Source organism: Sapajus apella, unplaced genomic scaffold (assembly GCF_009761245.1).
Source record: "Sapajus apella isolate SASKATOON/1434 unplaced genomic scaffold, GSC_monkey_1.0 scaffold2, whole genome shotgun sequence".
Lineage (NCBI taxonomy): Eukaryota > Metazoa > Chordata > Mammalia > Primates > Cebidae > Sapajus > Sapajus apella.
The window spans coordinates 11683403-11700277 of NW_022436942.1; the positions used below are offsets into that span (position 1 = coordinate 11683403).

A 16875-nucleotide genomic window follows, 5' to 3' on the forward strand; every position below is an offset into this window, starting at 1 on the left:
TGCCTTTGATTAAATCATAATGAATTTTAACACTTGTGATATGGTTTGGCTCTTTGTCCCCACCCAAATCTTGAATTCAATAAACCTCACATGTCGTGGGAGGTAAGTGAATCATGAGGTGGGTTTTTTTCCTCCATGCTACTCCCATGAAGGATAGTCAATAAGTCTCATGAGAGCTGATGGTTTTATAAAGGGGATTTGCTCTGCATATGCTCTTTTGCCTGCCACCATGTAAGACATGACTTTCACCTTCTGTTTTGATTGTGAGGCCTCCCCAGTCATGTGGAACTGTGAGTCAATTAAACCTCTTTCCTTTATAAATTGCCCAATCTTGGTATGTCTTTATTAGCAGCATAAGAACAGACTAATACAACTTGGCATGGGGCCTTGTACAGAATGAACATTTAATATAAGTAAACAACCATTGTCTTCATTATAATTATTACCATTATTCAGAAGTTCAGAACTTCAGCTTCCTCCACAGGAAAAATTAAGCAGAAGAAAAGAGTGTTCTATTTCAAATGTTCAGTATATATATATAAATATATATATATTTATATATATATACGCACACACCAAATATATATACACACACATATATATACACCAAATTTAAATCATGACACTGTAGCAGTGTTAATAATGCAACTGAAAAAGTCAACTTTGTTTTAAACAAGTATCACCACAACAGAATATTACTAATCATTTCAGAGTTCCACTTTAACAATAGAAAGTAATATTCTATGGGTGTGATTACACGTTACACATCCTTCAGTACAACAAATAATGTTTTCTATACAGGTTTATACAACAGTTCCTATAATAAATAAACAACTAATTACAAGCTTAAACATCATAATCTCTGACATCCCTGCAATGATGGGTAAGTGAAAAATATTTTTTTTTTTTTTTTTTTTTTTCATTATGGAGAGGGAGTTTCTTTAATGTTACCCAGGCTGGAGTGCAATGGCGCGATCTCGGCTCACCACAACCTCCGCCTCCTGGGTTCAGGCAATTCTCCTGCCTCAGCCTCCTGAGTAGCTGGGATTACAGGCACGTGCCACCATGCCCAGCTAATTTTTTGTATTTTTAGTAGAGATGGGGTTTCACCATGTTGACCAGGATGGTCTCGATCTCTTGACCTCGTGATCCACCCACCTCGGCCTCCCAAAGTGCTGGGATTACAGGCTTGAGCCACCGCGCCCGGCCGAAAAATATTTTTATTTAAGTAAAATTTAGGTTAAAATTAGTATTAAAGAACTCTTTAAAAAACAAAAGAAATAGCCTGAAGGATATGCTTCCTTTCTAAGTTCTTTTGATGGTCAAATAGGCATTCCAATATGGGGAAGATCCAAAGAGGTAAAATGAGGGAAAAACGGACAAAAACTCTAAGGTATCTAACAACTGAAGGCAACAGGCATACTTTTAAGTGTAAGATCAGATCCACTGATGATATGCCACTCTCATTTACTTGGCAGTTGTCTTTTACAGTAAAGTGATAAACACTTCAGCTCTTAGGAGAAAATCTGTGTCAGATTTAATTATACTACAGTAGGGAATATTCAAAATAAGAAAACCTGTTGTTTTATACTAAAATAACCTTAAAATTACTATTTTTTTTTTTTTAGTTGATAAAACCTATTGTTTCAGACTAGAATGACTTTAAAATTGCTATTTTTTTAGTTGGTAGTCATCCCATACTTCCATCATATAAAACGTGACACAAAATTATCAGTACTCATCTTTTACTTACTTGTATTTTTCCAAATGTTTCACCAAAGGGGTTCTCTACTATCAAGGAAAGAAAAAAAGGGAAGTATTAGCATCACTTAAGAATTAAAATCCCCCAAACAAACTCTCTGAACTGCCAGCATGTACTCTGCTGAAATTGGGTATAAATATGCAAACCAAATGTAAACAAACTAGTGATAATAAAGGTTGAGGAAGTAATTTTTCAGATTTATTATACTTATCATTCTCACTTTGAATTAGTGGTTTTCCTCATAATCATTGAAATCAGGTGTTCTGGTGTCACAGAAACTGAGTTCAAGTACCAGCTCCACCTCTACCACTTATTAGCAATGTCTCCTTGAACTAACATCTAATTAGCTACTCTAAATTGCAGTTTCTTCTTTAATGGAGTATGGGTAACAATGATACCTACCTTATACAGTAGTTTTCAGGATTAAATGAGATAATGTTTGACACCATGTCAAGCACTTAATATGCACTCAATATACACTATTATTATTATTGTTAATGACTATATGATTTGCTTCCACCTTAACTTGATTTCTCTTCAAAATATAAACTAACAAGCAGTTAACTACTACAAGAAATCTACAAAATGCTTTAAAACTGAGTAATTCATTTAGAATTCTGACTTCTAATGATCTTTTTTTTAAATTCACCTTCTAATCCTACTACCATCTGGAAAAGTGGCAAGCAAAAAAATACAGATCAAAGTAACTAAGTCTCAGTATTAAACAATTCCAAATTTCCAATAAAATACTGCATAAAAAGGAAAGGATTTACCACTTTCCATCCAACCCTTGTCCCCTTCCTTCACCTCTAAATTAAGATAACAGAAATTTTTATGGCTGAATATGTAGCACCTCTCAGGGTTTTTATTCAGAATCTTCTCCTTATCATTTTGTTTAATATTACATGCAAAAATATTCAAAGCTTTCAGATACCTATAAACTTTTATATTCTACACAGACTATGTATTTGTATAATCCAGGTCACAACTAAGACTAACTAAAACTAACTGATTTTACAAAGTAGTTCACACTGACCAGGTTTCCTTTCTGAGATGCTTTTCTATTTTTAGTTGAGAAAACAGGAAGTCCCATAGGAACCAGGAACTGTCTGATTCTAAGAAAGTTCAAGTGAGACCAGCTTAACAAGGTACAATAAAAAAGCTAGGGAAAAAAATGTATCCTGTTATCATCATAAGGGATTTTGCTAATGGATTTTTCAACATTTCTCTATACATCAAAAGGATTTCAATGTCGGGAAAGAAAAAGTTTTGAAAGATACTACGGAAAATCAAAAGTACTCAAAAGAGGAATCAAGAAGAAATAATATAGCTTCAAGATTAAATAAAATGTTAAGGATCAGAACACATGTACTAAAAAGACATCCTTTTTAATAATATTATTTTTTCAATGTAAACATTGAACAGCTATACTTAGCTCAATATACTACCAAAAAGTGCCTTATCATTTGGCCAAGAAAATGACAATAAATTAGCCAAACAATACTAAGTATAAAAGGTATTTTATTTGCTCTTTATAAAAACAATTCTTAAAAATATAAAAGTGTGCAGTTCCAAAAACAATGAAGAAAAGCTATGCTAGTATTGCTTTTTGATTATACACAAAATTACTTTTTGTCAAGACTATCAAATGGAAAATCAGTTCTTTGAGTGGCTCCATAAAAGCATAACTGTAAATTATGAATGTTCACCAGGCTGCTCTACTGTGGGTTTCTCAGGACAGGGACTCTGTGTTATTCGCATGCGTATGCCCAGAACCAAGCATAGTTCTATACATACAGTTAGTGCTTGAAAAATGCTGGCTGTGCAATCTAGGCACTCCTCTTCATTTCACTTTGTGTGTTAACACTGAAGCAAAAGTGTTAAATTCTGCGGGAAGCTGGAGGAAGTTATGTTCTGAGCTACTGGGGAGGGAGAAAGATAGGATAACACAGAGAAAGCTGAAGAGGGAAAAAACAATTTTACTGATAATATCGCTCTGCCCCTAGCATCCTTCTAGACTTCTGCCTTTTGCCTTGTAGTCTAAAATACCTGAGAGTACAACATACCTAAAACAGCCAAGAGGATACTTTGTGCCCAACAAACCTTCTGTTAAAATTTTTTTCCCCAAATGCTTATCATAATCGCCACCTATTAAATGAACAGAGACCTATTAACAACCGCAGAAGTAAAACATATCCTTGGGGTTAAGTTTTTACAAGGAAACACCATCCAAAAACAGCAACTCCAACAAATTAAAAACCCTCAAAGTTTTCAAAGTATCTTTATACATTTTTTCTTTCCCCAAATCATTTCAGTATTTCTAAAAACACACCAATATCTTCCAGTTCATCCAGATTACCTAGTCTTTAATGGAAACAACATATACTGTTACCCCTAGTGAAAATATACAACACCCTCTCCCAATTAGGTAACTAAAGAGAAGAAACCTTGTTTCAAAAGCATCCCACACCAAAAATTTGCCACTTCATTCATTATTCAGTCACTTTTCTAGGGAGGGACCTGAGAACGAATTACAACCCTATCCTATATCCTAGAGCAATGATAATGCCAAGATGGTACTTCAAAATTTACTCTTCCAACCCCTAAAGGCACAACCTTGAAGCCATTTTTGATTTGTTGTCCTCCTTTAACCCTACACCCTCAACAGCCTCTCACTATTGCTTTTTTGGAAATTACTTCAATACTTTAGTTCAGATTATTTGAAGCCTCAAATACACCAAGCTTTTCTTTGTAAATGTCCTTAATATTTTGACTTCTTGTCCCTTTAAACTATCCTAATAACTGCAAAACAAAATTCCTAAAATGTTTCATTAGAACCCTCAAAATCTTCCAATGGTTTGTAATCACATTTTGTTGCAAGGAACAAATTCTTATTTTATGATAATTGCTTATAAACACACAATGCTTCTCCTCCAAATCCCTTCTTCCCCCTAACCCCCTACCAATTCCAAAAATGTTACTAGTTTTACTGATCTTTTCTCAAATGTAAACTGCTTTCCATTCTCTTACACAGAAATAAAATTTATCAACTGTTATGAATTCTCAGATAAAAAGGAAAAACTTATAAACACATCTATACATTTATAAACTTCAAAGTATATGCTTTGCTAGCTTAAGAGTCCTAAGCATTTGGAGAATAAATATCTGCTATTTATGACTCAGGAAAACAGGCAATAGTACATTCGGGATGCTTTCCTACAGCTTTCTTTGGATCAACACAGCCGGCTTGTCTGCTATGACAATTTTTTGTTCTGCATACTTGGAACCACTGTTAATTACAGCACATAAAAATATTCTCTCAGAAGACTGAGCATTTGATCTTTGTGGTCTTCTTTAAGCCTGAATGTTTTTCATCTCCATTCTGCCTTGAAGATTCAGTTTACAGCTATGCTACAACCATGAAGGATGCCTAATCACTGCAGTTTATCATGACCTCCTTCTCAGAATCCCCCTTCTCAGAATCTCAGTAATTTGCTACCCTTTATGATTTCACTATTTGGGTTCGGCCCCTCACCCCCAGCCCCAACAAGACTGTAATACCGCCATATATCTCAATGCCTTTGCAGATATTGGGTGCTATGCACATGCTGAACAAATAGAAACTTGAAGGCATACTACAGTCTCCTAGAATAGCAGCTTCATCAATGCCAGAAAAGTGCTATAGTCTTGATCACTACAACCCTCTCCTTTGAATAAAAAGGAAATTATGTTTATTGAGTTTCTAATATGCACCAGGAATAATGCTGCTGCCATGTACTCAAAAGGTACACTGATTTCATCCTCATAACACTACCATTTAGAGTAGATATTAGTTCTATTTTTACACACAGAAATATTGAGACATGTTGAGATTAAGTTGTTTCCTTGAGGTAAACACAGTTTAAGAAGTTGAGATTCACAAATATGAGATTCAAACCTATTTATGTCTGACTCCAAAGCCTATATAACTTGCATCATAGAAATAACAGCTATAGAAAATAAAACATTGGTTTTATTTAAAGAAAGCATGCTCTAAAACTTTTCAATTTTGAATCATTAATCTGCTTATGATATTGATATAATGCATCAAAAATGACAAAAATGGGGATGTGGGGGGAAAACACTGCTGTTGGAAAACACACTATTGTCTCTTAAATGAGGAAAAAATTCTCCTCAAAACAAATTCTCCAATTGTAGTCTAGGGAAGTATTTTCCATGATATATCAAAATATAAAGTATCCAGTGAGTTCCATGGATTTGGAATTATTCACTCCCCTTCTCTCTGAGGCCATGGCACTCTGTTTATATGACTACTACAAAGTATACCACATGGCATCAGTTTAAAAAAATTATAATTTCTGATTTAGTACCATACTACATCTAAACAATATTTTTATTTAGCTTCATCTTGCAACATAAAATATTTGCAAACACATAAAGTGCCTACTAAGTCCAGGTATTAGGCTAGTTACAAGAGATTTAAAAATAAATATATATAAGCCCTGTTCTCAGAAAGTTCTGTCTGGAGGGCAGCAATTCTACAGACAGCAGTTTTAAAGGCAGTCTCTTGTATCTAAAACTCCATGACCTTAAAGCTAGTGTGATCTTAAGGATAGTTAAGTCATCTAGACAGTTACATTCAGCTGCCTGAATGAGCAGTTCTCTCTATACATTACATCTTTTTGTAAACAGACATTCAAATTCTCAAATCCCATCTTCTAGCATTAATGGTTTAAGCACAGCGTAATTTTATGTGAAGAAAGTAAAGAGGCTTGTGGGTGAGGGGGAATGTTTCCAACAGCTGCAAAACACTGCACCTGTGTGGCAAACACTTCTGCATTTCACTAGCATCCAGACTATCTAAAAATGGACAGGGTGAACAAGGCAGGACATTCTTTAGCAACACAGCATTTTGCCCATTTGTTTTCTGAAAGTTCTCGAATTGTTTCATGGCTTCATTAAATAGATGGTCATTCTAGATGACAGGAACAGTCCACTTGATGTATACTTAACAAATTATGAATATCGAGATTACATAATCAAAATAGGAAAATTTTTATGCACAAAAGTATCTATTACTGTCTTCCATAAAACTTGCCTAAGGTAAACTCTTGTACCAGCACCCTTGTATTAATCAATAATCTTTCAATTGTAATCCCATCTATTGATCTGAATTTATAGAGATACAAACCTAGGTGGGGATAATGAGTAAAAGAGAAGGGAAAGAGGGCAAGAACACAACAGCTTCTCCACTTCTGCTTTCCTACAGAACTCCCAATTTTCACCTGTCCGTGTTTGAGAGGCAACAATCCCATGCTGTTTTCAAATAAGCTATTCTTTAAAAATAAGAGAAAGTACACACTAATTTTTTTTAAAAAAAGAACTTTAAACATGGCTATCAGAGTACTAAGAATATAAAGAAAACTGAAAACAATGTGTCTAACGAAGTAAAAGGTCAAAACTCAGAATCAAATTTTCCATTATCCTTGTTACTTAACTGGTTCTTATTCTTTATATGTGATTAAAAAAAAATTATGATCTCTTTCAAACTTGCAATCATTTGAAAGTCTCACTTTTGCTCACCATAAAAATGAAGATTCCCAAGGGGGGAACCTTGATGAAACAGATCAATTCTTCAAAAGACACAATCTTGTCAAAACTCACAGAAGACACAGCCTGAATAGGAGTTGGAGACCAGCTGAGCCAATGTGGTGAAACCCTGTTTCTACTAAAAATATATAAGTAGCCAAGCGTGGTGGTACACACTTTTAATCCTAGCTACTTGGGAGGCTGAGGCAGGAGAATCGTTTGAACCCGGGAGGTGGAATTTGCAGTGAGCCGAGATTGCACCATTGCACTCCAGCCGCTGATACAAGAGGGAAACTCTGCCTCCAAAAAAAAAAAAAAGTTCAATACCCACACACAAAAAAAAAAAAAAAAAAGAAGAAATTTCTCAGTAAACTAGGAATACAAGGAAATTTCCTCAACTTGATAAAGAATATCTATTAATACAAAACAAAAATAGAAACACCTACAGTTAACACCATGCTTAATGGAGAGAAACTCAAAGCATTCCCATTAAGATGAGCCATGAAGCAAGAATGTTTTGTCTTCTCTCACCACTCAACTGCAACATCATACTAGAAGTCATAGCTAATACAGTAAGAAGAGAAAGAAAAAGTACAGAGGTTGAAAGAAGAAATAAAACTTTGTTCACGGATGATATGACAATGTATGTAGAAAATAAAAGAACTGACCAAAAAAAAAAACTCCTGGAACAATAAGCAACCATAGCAAGGTTGCAAGATGCAAGGTTAACAGATGAAAATCAACTACTTTGCTATGTCATAAAGGAACAAGTGGAATTCAAAATTTTAAACACAATATCATCTACATTAGCATCCTCCCAAGATGAAATAGGTGTAAATCTAACAAAATATGTACGAGATCTATATGAGCAAAACTACAAAACTCTGATCAAAGACATCAAAAAGAACTAATTAAACTGAAAAACAGTTCATGTGCATGAATAAGAAAACTCAATATTAGCTAGATGTCAGTTCTTCTCAACTTGATCTAGATTCAATAATAATCAAAATCCCAGCAGGTTACTTTGGGGATACTGTTAAACTAATTTTAAGGTTTATAGAGAAAGGCAATAGACCCAGAATAACCAACACAATATTGAAGAACAAAGGTGAAAGACTGACAGTATCTGACTTCAAGACTTACTCTAAAGCTACAATAATCTAGACAGTGTGGTATTGGTAAAAGAACAGAGAAAAAGATCAGCTGAACAGAATAGAAAGCCCAGAAATAGACCCATATAAATATAGTCAACCGATCTTTGATAAAGGAGCAAAGGCAATGCAATGGAATAAAAATAGTTTTTCAACAAATAATTCTGGAACACCTGGATACTCGCATGCAAAAAAATTAACCTAGACACAGACACTTTATCCTTCCCAAAAATTAAGTCAAAATAGATCACACACCTACATATCAAACACAAAACTATAAAACTCTAGAACATAAGAGAGAATCTAGGCAATAACTTTTTAGACATAACACCAAAGGCATAATCCATGAAAGAAGTGATAGGCTGACATTCACATTAAAAAATTTCTGCTCTATAAAAGACACTGTTAAGAGAATAAAAAGAGAAGTCATAGACGGTCAGGAAATATTTGCATGACATATCTGATAAAGTACTGCTATCCAAAATATATGAAAAAAATTTCAAAAAAACAAACCCTATTAAAAAATGGGCCAAAGAACTTCACTGACATCTCACCAAAGGTATACAGAAAAGATGATCCACATCATATGTCATCAGGGAAATGCAAATTAAAATAATGAGATACCATTACATACCTATCGGAATGGCCAAAAACCAGAACACTGACATCACAAATGCTGGTGAGGATGTGGAACTGTTACTGGTGGAAGGTCTTGACTATGAATCATCTTGGTTCTTGGTGTTTTGAACAAAGAATTGGACAAAATGCACAAAGCAACAAAAGAATTAAGTAACAAAAGCATAGATTTATTGAAATAAAAGTATACTCCACTGAACGGGAGCAGGCTCAAGCAAGTGGCTCAAGAGCACTGGTTACAGAATTTTCTGGAGTGTAAACACCCACTAGAGGTTTCCCACTGGTTACACCCTATGTAAATGAAGTAGTGGCCCACAATCAGTCCGATTGATGGTGGAAGGTGATCAATCAGAGGCTGAAGTCACAAAGTTACACCCTTATGCAAATGAAGACTAGGCCAGTGACCAGTCTGATTGGTTGCAGGAGGGGGACCAATTAAAGGTACTTTCCATTTCTCATCTGCAATGCAGAAGGTAGTAGAGGGGTTGGGGTGTCGGGGTTACAAAGGGTGTAACTCTGTTCCTTTGTTACTTGGGCATGGAAAGTTGGGGTTTTCCTTTTGACTCAGTTCTAGGAAGTCAGTGTCAATCAGTCTTAGGTTCCATGCCTCCAGCCGCTATTCTCCTGCCTCAGAACTCTCATTCATTACTAGTAGGAATGCAAAATGTTATAGCCACTTTGAAAGACAGTTTGGTGGTTTCTTACAAAACTAAACATAATCTTCCCATATGATCCATTAATCATGCTCTTTGGTATTTACCCAAAGTAGGTGACAACTTTATGTTCACAAAAAAGAAAAAAAACTCGCACATGGATGTTTACAGCAGCATCCATGAATTATTCATAATTCAGTCTAAACTCTTTACTAATTGGAAACTGAAAAAGAAAAGTTCCCTCTCTTTTGCAAAGACCTAGAAGAGTCATTGTAATGTAACAGTTTTTTCGGTTTTAGAAAGATACATTTAATATAGCCTTATTTTCAGAAATTCATATAATTTACATTAGAAATAAGATCTTATCTTTTTTAATAAAACAATGTCAGAGACATAGGATATTGAAAAATGGCTATGGTCCTTAGAGATACAGGTATTCACAGGAAAAAGGAAAAAAAAAAAGAAAAATGGCTAAAATGTAAGATCTTGTGTCTAGTAATTTTTAAACTGTAAATGTAAATATTCACAAATTATTTTCCAAAATGCTTAACCTGTTGAGTTGGAAGTGATTCATCCATCAATGATTTCATAAATCTGGTTTCATTTATCTAAATATTACTAAATTAGAAAGTCAGATAATTAGCAAATCCAGAAAATACCAAAGTAGACATTTAAGACTTTAATGACAGTCTGTTCCTCCCAAAGATGTATTCCAATATCTTTATAGAGTATCCACAATTCAAAGAAGAACATTAAATAGAATTATTCTTCCTGAATCTGACTAGTAACAAAAACTGAAGTTCTCATTAAAACAAAAGTTTAAGAGAAGACTCTAAGATGTTAAGTAAATATCAACAATTTACTCTAAGATAAAGTTAATAATTAATTATCTGCTTCACCCCTCCCACAAAGACATAAGTAAGTCTGGACGGCTCAAAATTCCAGAGGGAAACAATTAAGGTGCTGGCTCCATTTAATTTTGTCAGCTAAAGAAACCCCTACATTTACCACAATGTTGGGAAAAAAGGTAGTGCAGTTAGCCCTCTGTATCCACGTGTTCTGTATTCAAGGACTCAATCAACTTGAAAGCAAAGATGTGGGGGAAAAAAACAAAACAATAAAAGCTAACAACACAAAATAATACAAATTTTAAAAACAAAGCATAACAACCATTTATATAGCATTTACATCATATTTGGTATTACAAATAATCTAAAGATGATTTAACGTATACAGGAAGATATGCGTGTGTTATGTGCAAAGTCTACACCATTTTATATGAGGGACTTGAGCATCTGTGGATTTTAGTATCTGTGGGGGTTCTGGAATCAATCCCCCTTGGATACCAAGGGATTAATATACAAGGATCAGCTTCAAATAAAGACAAAGCAATATGTCTACTTAAATTATGGGAGCGTAATCTTACTATATTGCTCAAGGTAGAAAAGTCTAAGTGACCTACCTCTCAGGAGTTTCAACAGATCTCTTCCCGAAAACTATTTTTGTACATATGACACTTAAATAATTATGCTACCGCCTACTGCATGGTGACAAGTGAATAGAAAAACAAAAGCAAGTCAACTTGTGAAGGTTAGATACAAATCTATAAATAATACCAAGCATCTGTGCAATAGCTAACTTGGCACCCAAAGTAATTTATGCTAATGAATACTGTAATTTATTAAACATGGTGACAGCTCACTGTAGGAAGAAATTTTAAACATTAACTGCTACACACTGGAGACCATAACAGTGCCTCTAAATTTACATTATAAAATACAAGTGAAACTTTATTATAACGAAGTCAATTCTGAAGGAATATTGCTAAATGAGAATTTGAAGATCCAAAAGGGATTTGTGATGCACTGAAGACGTTCAGTGTAATAAAGTAATACGAGTTTTGCATACAATTAAATACAATAGGTCTTCTACTTTATAATATTCAAAATTACAATGCATGTATTTAACATCTTCAATGATTATCTCCAGTTTTAGTTTTGGGCGGCACAAAAACAATATGCAAATAAGAAAACTGTAGAGAGAAAACACACAGAGGAATGAAGTGACTAAGACTTAAATAGTAGTAGTTTCCCCTCCATTCACTGAATGGGAATAAAGAGCAGAGGTCTGACAAAAAAGGAAAAGGGTATTATACATACAGGCAACATATAGAGGTGGAAGTATAAGCAGAACAAACATATAAACTAAATTTGGAGAAGTTCCCATCATTGACTTTATGAGAAATGTGCTTAAAAATAATATGTATTTTTGGATTTTACCTCAGGAAGAAGACAGACACAGATGAAAAGTCATCTAGGAAACAGAGAAACTTAAATATGTCATCAGGTCAAAAACTACTGGGTAAAATAACAATTTAAGCAGTTATGACGTGGTAAAGTAGGCTAAAGACTTTTGTGTTGATTATAATATATGGAACCTTGAGAGTATAAACCATGCTTCCACATGAATACAATGGACAGAATATTCAGCATACACTGCAGTCCTATCAGATTCTCACTTAACATCTACTCTAACTTCTACAACTTCTACTTGTAGTGAAGAGAACATAAACAAATATGTGTGAGTAAATGCTAAAAAAATGATACTACAATTTCCCATAACCATCCTACTTGGCTGATATAGGCAACAAACATGTGCTTCAGCCACACCTTGAGATGGGAAATATGACTACTATTAAAACAAATCAGAAAGAAGCCATTAGCCTGAGCTCTGTAGAATGGAGCTCCTACATTAAGCAAACCAAAACCCAATTCAATGTAAACAGGATAATGAAACTTAACCTCAACCAATCAGAAACCATCAACTAATCTCTAACTAGGATCTTGCCAAATATATTTTCTTCATCTTACTTCTGTGTCCAGGCTATAAAAGTACACTGCCCACATGCTTCAGCACAGAACTCTCTGAACCTCTTCTGGTTCTGAGTGCTGCCCGATTCATAAGCCATTCTTTGCTTAAATAAGCTCTGTTAAATTTATTTTGTTTCAAGTTCTTTTAACAGTTCTAGTGTTAGAAATGAGGATCTGAAGGAGATCCCACAATGATGACCCACAGGAGCAGTGAGTAACAGGTTAAGTGTCCCACTGAGCCCCTTGAGCCCATGGCTTTTTGCTGTGCATTTGGAGGTCACCATTGGTAGGTCCTTCTCAGATACAAGCTTGACTACTTGTTTTGAGTTCTCTTGACTATGAACATTTCTGATCAAGACTGGGCCTGTAAGTCATGATAGAGATTATACTGGGCTAGTAGGAGGCCTCTTAGAGAAGTTTGAGAAGGCAGTGAATCATGGGCTCATCTGCAGGCAAGGAGTCTAGAACTCTGCCATCTGGAACGTCCGCCAATTTTATGTATAAAAACTAAACTTTTATATATAAGAATTATGCTCAGAACCTGTGATTTTCTAGAGAAATGAGCGAAACATATCAAAGGTAACTCAAGAGTTATAGTGGCCACAGTGATAAAACTGTTCATTTGCAAGGCACATTAGAAAAGAAAAAATCCAAAATACCTCGGAAACAATAGAGTTCTGTTTGGGTTTTTTTAGTGTGCAGAGGCTTCTACAAGACTCAAAAACTGTCTCTCTCAAAAGACTTCCTACCAAAGACAAATGAAAAGCTTACGCAGTTGATTTTTTTTTTTAATTACATGTTGATTGACTTAACTCTGACTGCACCTCCCCACCCCATCCTCTGCCTACTCTGAATCTACTAAGCTTTTTACTAAGTTACCTTCCCAACCCAAAGATGAAAGCTAGACAAATGGTTTATAAAGTTAGGCCCACACATCAACCAGGTCTATATCTTTAACCACCTTTATGCCTTAGTCAAAATCTTGACCTCAGATCAAGCAAAGGTTTCTCTGTCCCAAAGGAAAACCCCCAGAAATTTGCTGAGGAATTCGGAATTCTCATTGGAGCACAAGATCCAGGACTTCTTGATCCTTCTAGCCAAATCAGTTTCCAAAATATGCCTTACTGGCATAAGGACTATTTTTAACCAGTTATTTTTAGACTTTTTTGTAAGGGAAATTTACATCTATAAAAGAAATCTCTATTTGTCTCCCTCTCTGCACCAGAAAGAGAATTAGAACTGAATCACTAGAAATTCTTAGAATAGAGAAGGCAGTGACTTAAACCTGCATCACTAGCTTTACCCAAGCATTTCAAAAGCTTTTCCTGGCCATCTTGTTTTAACTGGGCCTTTACCTACACCGTTCTTTCCTTGTTTCAGTAAATGATAGTACTGAAGCCTGATGCCTTAGCCCTGTGCCTTTGAGATATAAATGCTCTACCTAGTCTAACCTAAGAGCCATCCCTTTAGAAATGCAAATTTAGGGAAGAAGCCTCATCAGAAGAAGAAAAAGCGGGGGCAACAATTTGAAAATTGGCAAATAAAAAATCTTAAGTATTATAAATATCAGTAAGAAGCATAGCCATCTCGCCAGATACACAATTTGAATCTAGCTATATTTTTTAATAAATAATTGAGTTTTGTATTTAGACCTGGCACACAACTAAAATTTTAAAATGAGAGCTATATAATCTGTTTACATCTGCCTATGTATTTACATACATGTGTTATATTTGTGTGATATTTTTCTATCTCAGGATGGTATTTTGCCAAAGGTAATTTATAAAAGAGCTCCATTTAATTGGCTTAAAGAAAGTTTATGTAAATTAAGCATAGCTGGCCCACCATATCCACAGGTTCTGAATATGCAGATTCAACCAACCATGGGTCAAAAATACAGTACCTGCAGGTTGCAGAACCCAAGAATTAAACCACCTTTGCAAAAATTATAACACTGAGAAAACTACGACAGTGTAAGGGATCTGATCTAACCAACTCCCATCTTGCCTTTAACCTCCAAACTGTCCTTAGTCATTCCTGGGGCTTGAGCCAAGCTAACTTTGTGAGAAATTTAGATTACATTTTAATAACTTAGATTATAATAATGTAATAATTATAATTTATAAATTACAATTTAATACTTCAGTAATTATAATTAGATAATTACGATTTATAGTTTAAATAATAATAACCATTCCCCAAAACTAAACTGTCTATGTAAAACTAATGAAAGACCAACAAATTAGGAGGATGAGAAGAGCCCAAATTCTGCTAAGGTACTGACATCAATTGCCAGCCATTATCCTGGAGATCACAAGATTTACAATTTCCCTAGTTACTCCTACATCAGTATTGTAGAGCCTAAGATTGGCCTTTTGAGATGTCTTCTCAAGCTTTTATGTTTCTGACCACCAACAGCCCTATCCAGACCCATGACTCTTAACTCAATAGGTCCTATGGCCCCTACCTAGAAGCAGACTCAATGCACAGGGATCATTTTCCACACAGCTATGATTGCATCCACAACCAATCAGCAGCATCCATTCCCTTGCCCGCCAAACTATCCTTGAAAAACCCTAGCCTCCAAATTTTCAGGGAGGTGGATTTGAGAAGAAATAAAACTCCAGTCTCCCATTCAGCTGGCTCTCCATGAAATAAACTCTTTCTCTATTGCAATTCCCCTGTCTTGATAAATCAGCTCTATCTGGGCAATAGGCAAAAATGAACCCACTGGATGGTTCCAAGAATATAGTGGGCTGACTTTTTGTATGTACTGTGGAACTTGAGCATCTTCAGATTTTGGTTTCCACAGGGGGTCATGGAACCTTGACGGAAGGAAGACTGTCTTAGAGACAGTGAAACTAACCCAAAATATTTTTAAAGTTCACATGACTTGGGTAAATCTTGGGTAAATAAGACTAGCTCAATATTGTTGGTTTAATAAAAACAGCCGTGTCTTCTGAGTTACCAGCTTTAAGTACAATATGACCACAACATTTAATTTTTCCTGCTTTTGCAAATAAGTTTGTTACCTTTACTAGATGTTTAAGATTCTAGAACCATGGGTTCAACCTAAGAACAAATGTGCAAGTGACAGTGCAGTGTCCAGTTTCCAGGCGCCTTGTTACAGCAGGCAGCTAGTCAGGTATGAGCAGGGCAGGAGAGGCCCCCTCTCCTAAAAGATACACACACCAGTTATGTTAGGTGACCATCAGGTGATGGCCAGGCAGTTGTCTCCCTAAAATAATAAGAGGCAGTTTCCCAATAAATAGAAACACCTGAAACTGGTGATCAGCAGCTCTCTAATAAGATCTCAAGGCGTAGGTTGCTTGCGCTCCAGCATATGCATTAAGAGGCAACATGGATGAGTTTAACTGAAATATGACCTTCCAGGAACATCTGAGTGGTAAGGGAAGAACACCTCAAATGAGGATGCATACAGCTCCAGTAAACACACTGCACATGCTGGCCCCTTCCAAATACTAGCAGGCCACTGCACATGCCCACCCCAAGAGACGAATCAGGTGAGAAGGGATGCAAGACCCAGGAAGCATGCCGCTACATAAAACCCCAAGTCAAAAGGTCAAACTGCACACTTAATCTCTCAAGTCACCCACTTGGCCCTCTTCCAAGCATACTTCACTTTCTTTCATTCCTGCTCTAAAGCTTTCACTCCTGCTCTAAAACTTGCCTCGATCTCTCCTTCGGCCTTATGCCTATCAGTCAAATTCTTTCTTCTGAGGAGACAAGAACTGAGGTTGCTGCAAACCCATATGAATTCGCCGCTAGTAATATACTTTGGTGCCATGTCTCTCAAATATGTTCTGCTAACAGCTTTATGTATTATCCAGCACAGCAATAAAGCAATAAAAAAAAAACCACGTATTTAACTCTTATAAGATTCTTGCTTTCACGATGACTGCCTAACATGCACATGCTGTAAATATAGCTAACAAGGAAATAACTTGATAATGGCTAGCTTTATTTTATGTTATAATACATCTACTTAAAACCAGTTTCAAAAATCTCTGGTAACTTACATCATTGAAGTTTTGCTAAGTTAAATTAAATGACAGATACTCATTGAAGATCTAGATCATTTCCAAATAAGATAAAATACTGAAACATTAACTGCTGAACTTAAGTTATCCACTTTTGGCTTATTTCAGAACGAAAGATACTCAAGTCTGTTAGCAATCATGTCCCATGTCCCA

General features: G+C 35.4%; 1 protein-coding gene across 1 annotated transcript in view; it reads right to left on the reverse strand.

The window, feature by feature from the left end:
• The window catches only part of LEMD3 (LEM domain containing 3), a 74620-nt gene that overhangs the window by 33927 nt on the left and 23818 nt on the right, over nt 1–16875 (reverse strand). The window contains exon 2 of the mRNA XM_032288342.1: nt 1754–1791. Within this exon, the coding sequence (XP_032144233.1) occupies nt 1754–1791 (38 nt within the window). The remainder of the gene's footprint in view (nt 1–1753; nt 1792–16875) is intronic.